Below are 4,774 nucleotides of genomic sequence, written 5' to 3'. Positions count from 1 at the left end.
TGGGTCCAGGATGACTTGGGCTCAGTGGAGGTGGGTTGAATGATGCTGGCCATCAGACTAAGGACATCTAGCAGCAGAAAAAGGTACTCTCTAGATTAATGATCATTATCCCAGCAAAAGATGGGCTATTCATGTTTAGTTCTGCTTTAGGAGCTAAATTGGGACTACATGTTAGATTCAGGGTAATGGTCTCTAAGTAAGTATTGTTTTTTTGTGTGAAAGCTCAATTGTTTTAAATGTTGTAAGTATGTTACATGCCAAGATATGTTATTTGTGCTGAAGATCTTGATGAGGAAATTTCTTAGAGCCACAATCCAAAGAAGAAAAAATCAGGCCAATTTTAAGATGCTAAAAAAGTACCATTTTGTGCCAGTTGTTATGCGGGGACTTCTTGACAGAAGACCACATTACTCAGGTCTTACTGGGACCCTCACCATTTCATAACAACACCAAGCAAGGGGAAGATTGCTGAAAAGAATATAGGACAGCTTCAGACCACTGATCGCTGCTACTGGATGAAGTACCACGAAGATCACATTACAGCAGATTCACGTAAGGTTTTGAGAGTTTATTAAAAAGGGTATATTAGGCAGGTATAGGGAGACAGACCTATCTTTCTTATTTTGCTCGCAGTTGGGCTTTGATGTTCCCACCTTTTCTGGGTAAAATGCAGACAATTTGTTCTCTTGAAAAATAATTGCATTGGCAACAATACCTGTTTTTACCTGCCAGTGCCAACCCTGTCTTCAATAGAAATGCATTTATTTTATATGTAATTGTATTTATACATGATTTTTTTTATTCTAGACTAACTTAGGACCAACCAGAAAATGTTCAGAGTAAAAGAGCTAATCCTCGCAGAGGGATGGAGTTTGGCCTATTTGTGTGTTTACAGGCTATGATGATGGAAATTCAGCCCTGAATCTATTCCTGCATTCCTGTTCTCTAGAGTTATATTCAGTCATCCACCTGGGTTATTGCTGACTCTTATTTATTTACTAAAATGTAAAGTGTGGTGTAATTTCCCCATAAAATATTAGCCAACAGGCATACATAGGGGTAGGCCTATAGCAAGAGTGTCCAAATGTGCAGGCTCCCTGCTATGCTAATACTAATTGGCCCCATAAAAACACCAACCCCACAATGGATCTTTACAGAACCACAGAGGTCCGGAGTAGGTGTAGAATGAAGGAATGTATTGGATAGCACATATGTCCTTATAAAAGGTAAGGAAGTTTTCACACTCTACACCTGTGAACTGATTTCAACAGGATCCCTTGCCACTGTGGCACTAGTGGAAGGTAAAAAAACACAAAAACCTATTTTTTTTAAAGTCAATTTCCCCTCCCCCCCCCCCCCCAATTATTCACTTTATAAAAAATATGTTCTTCATTGGTTCCTCCACTTCATTAAAAAATTTAATTCAACACTATATATGAAAAAAGAGAGCTTCCAGTTACAGAATTAGTTCATCTCATAGAGATGCATAATAATACTTGAGCAGAGACATCAGGAGCATTCCAGTCCTCGCACTCTGAATAGTTGGCAGAATGTACCAAATTGAGATTGTAGAAACATGTAAAGTGGTCTCTTGATTCCTCACCTTGAGACTCTAAGGTTTTATCTTGGAGTATAGGCACCCCATCTCAGCAAATGTTTATTAACAGAGAGTGCATGGATGCAATTTTCTGTTCTTTGTGATGTAATTGACCTGGTTTGATCTAATAAGGAAGTATGGCGCCATATACTGTAAAGGACAGTTAATCTCACCTAATAATTTGTCGTCCCCCCCCCAGCTCCTCAGTTGTCCATATATATTTGCCTGGCTCCCCTCAAATTCATTCCAAAGGTGTTCTGTCGGGTTGAGGTCAGAACACTGTGCAGGACAGTCAAGTTCCTCCACCCCAAACTCACTCATCCATGTCTTTATAGACCTTGCTTTGTGCACTGCACAGTCATGTTGGAACAGGAAGGAGCCATCCCCAAACTGTTCCCACAATGCTGGGTACATGAAATTGTCCCAAATGTCTTGGTATGCTGATGCCTTAAGGAGTTCCCTTCACTGGAACTAAGGGAACAAAGCTCAACCCTTGAAAACCAGTCCCACACCATAACCCCCCCCCCCTCCACCGAATGATTTGAACCAGTGCACAAAGCAAAGTCCATAAAGACATAGATTTTGGGGTGAAGGAACTTCACTGTGCCTGCACAGAGTCTTGACCTCAATCAGATAGAAGCCAGGCCTTCTCTTCAAACACCAGTACCTGACCTCACAAATGGGCTTCTGGAAGAATGGTCAAACTTCCCATAGACACACTCCTAAACCTTGTGGACAGCCTTCCTAGTAGAGCTGAAGCTGTTATAGCTCCAAAGGGTGGGCCAACTCAATATTGAACCCTACAGGCTAGGTCTGGGAGGCCATTAAAGTTCATGTGCGTTTAAAGGCAGGTGTTCCAATACTTTTGGTAATATAGTGTTTGTACTGCAGCACTTACTTATTAGTCCCTCTACAATATCAAACAAACACCCATTGATCTTGTCAGTTAAATGCAGCTACCTGTGATGGGGAGGCAACAATGCTCCACAACTCCTGAATTAAGAGCAGCATTGCCACTGTCATGTAGGATGTGCCTGCCTTGCACTACAATGGTTTGTTGCAGGGGGTGAAGAATTGTTACCGCTGATTCACAATCCTGTCAATCTGTACATGGCCGCAGTAGGTCCTGCCCACTGCTCTCTGAATTGACAACACTGCCTCTGTTGCTGAAAGTTGCCTTCCAATGTATGCTGCAATGTCTGGGAGAAGTATGTAAGGCACAAATGAAGAAGGATTTGACTCAGTCAGGGAAGGCAAAAAAGTAGTTTTTTTTTTAACTTATGAGGCTTATTCATCACATAACAAGATCTGGGACTTTTTGGACTGCCATAAAGGAATCTTTGGATGCACTTTAATTCAGACAGTAATCCATGAGAAACGCTGTGACCAACCGAAATGGAACTTGCTAGTGGAGTAACTCTAAAAAGACACTTACAAGTGAAGTTTTTTTTTTTTTTTCAAATAAATGCTAACCTATAAAAAAAATGAAGGGCTTTTTAATATTTACAGAAGATTTATGAAAAAGTAGTTTAATCGCTTTCTTGATCTCTTGGTTTCTCATACTGTAAAGAATTGGATTAATTAGTGGGGTTAATGTTGTATAGAGCAGGGATTTCATTTTATAGCCATAAGGTGTGTCATCCCCTGCTGGGAACATATAGATGGCAATTATCGGTCCATAATATGTGCACACGGTCGCCAGGTGAGAACTGCTCATTGAGAAGGCTTTCCGTCTGCCATCCCTACACCTGATCTTTACAATAGCTATAAATACATTTAGATAAGATATGATAACCAGCACAAAGGGTATAAAAGCCAAAATAATGGTCAGGGAGAAGTCTACACCTTTTACTATGGATTGGTCCTTGGAGGCAATTTCTAAAATAGGAACAAAATCACAGAAGAAGTGGTCAAGGATTTTGGAATCACAAAAGCCCACTTGACTTATTAAAACTGTTTCAGTAACAAGTAGGATGATGGTAATAGCCCAAGGCCAGAAGACAAGGTGCAAACAGAGTTTCTGGTTCATAAGGTAAGAATACCGAAGTGGGTCACATATGGCTAAGTATCTGTCAAAGGCCATGGCTGTGAGAATCAGCGATTGTGTAAAAGATGCAATGCAATGGAAATAAAATTGGAAGAGGCAGCTCATTTTGGAAATAATTGCTCCACCCAACCAAGTCACCTCTAATAATTTTGGCATGATGTTAGAAGTTAAAAGAAGGTCCGTTAGTGCCAGGTTCCTAAGGAAGATGTACATAGGGACTTGAAGGTGGTGGCAAGATGACACAAATATAATAATCAGACAGTTTTCAGTTATCATCAGCAGATAAAAAGCAAGGAACGTGAAGAACAACAGAGCCTTAAGATTGTGGAACTCATGAAATCCAAGCAAGAGGAACTCCGAAAACTCTGTCTCATTGGCCTCACACATCTTTTCTGAATGCTTGTTTGTAACCTAAAACGACAACGGGATACACATTACAAATATAATAAAAGGCCCCAATTGCACTGTTGGTATGTAGGCAAGAAGCCTATCCTGCTTCTAACTAATACACTGTGTGTTTTTACTTTCTCCATCAGCTCATCCCCCACAGTTATTATATTTTTGTATCACTTGGCCCTCCCTGCAAGCTCTAAAGAGCAGGGCTCTCTGATTCCTCTTTTACCAAATTGTATTGTGGCTATAAAGTCTGCCTTCATTTTGTAAAGCGCTGAGCAAACTGTTGATGCTCTCTGCTCAGAGCAGAGTGGAGAACTGAGTAGTCAATGGTGTTTGATCACTCAGATCTCAGTATAGAGGAGGCAGGGGACGAATGCAGCATCAGATCAATGCTGCATCCACCTAGGTGTGTATAACTATTCTTTTATTTGAAACCTAAACTTCTCTTTTAAGGGGCATAAGTAATAAATGCACCCATGTCAAAAGGTACTTAAAGAGAAGTTTGGGTTTCCGTAAAAAAAAAAAAATGACTCACCTAGGTGGTGATCTCAGTTCTTCCCTTCGCTTGGAGCAAGGAGCTGTGGCGGTCAGTAATGGGCTCTCTGCTCTGCCCCCACAGCGATGTAAAGTCAGGATCAATCATCTCTTGGACCAGCTAAGTGATGTCAGACAACAGTGGACTTTAGCCCATTGACAGCTGAAAATGGGTCACGGGAGCGCAGAATGAACTGCAC

General features: G+C 41.0%; 1 protein-coding gene across 1 annotated transcript; it reads right to left on the bottom strand.

Moving 5' to 3' along the window:
- Positions 1-3,065: 3,065 nt before the first annotated feature.
- Positions 3,066-4,031, bottom strand: LOC143987442 (olfactory receptor 1M1-like). The gene has a single exon (XM_077486149.1). The coding sequence runs from the start codon at positions 4,029-4,031 to the stop codon at positions 3,066-3,068; it is 966 nt and encodes a 321-aa protein (XP_077342275.1).
- Between the last annotated feature and the right edge of the window lie 743 nt (positions 4,032-4,774).

This window comes from Lithobates pipiens, unplaced genomic scaffold, assembly GCF_037356315.1.
Source record: "Lithobates pipiens isolate NorthernLeopardFrog02 unplaced genomic scaffold, aLitPip1_a1.2 Scaffold_1, whole genome shotgun sequence".
NCBI lineage: Eukaryota > Metazoa > Chordata > Amphibia > Anura > Ranidae > Lithobates > Lithobates pipiens.
The sequence above is the reverse complement of the archived record's forward strand: the minus strand, read 5'-3'. Positions and strand labels throughout refer to the sequence as shown.

Excerpts from the sequence above, each read along its gene's own strand:
- LOC143987442 (XM_077486149.1), bottom strand. The coding sequence starts at position 4,031 with ATGTGTGAGGCCAATGAGACAGAGTTTTCGGAGTTCCTCTTGCTTGGA.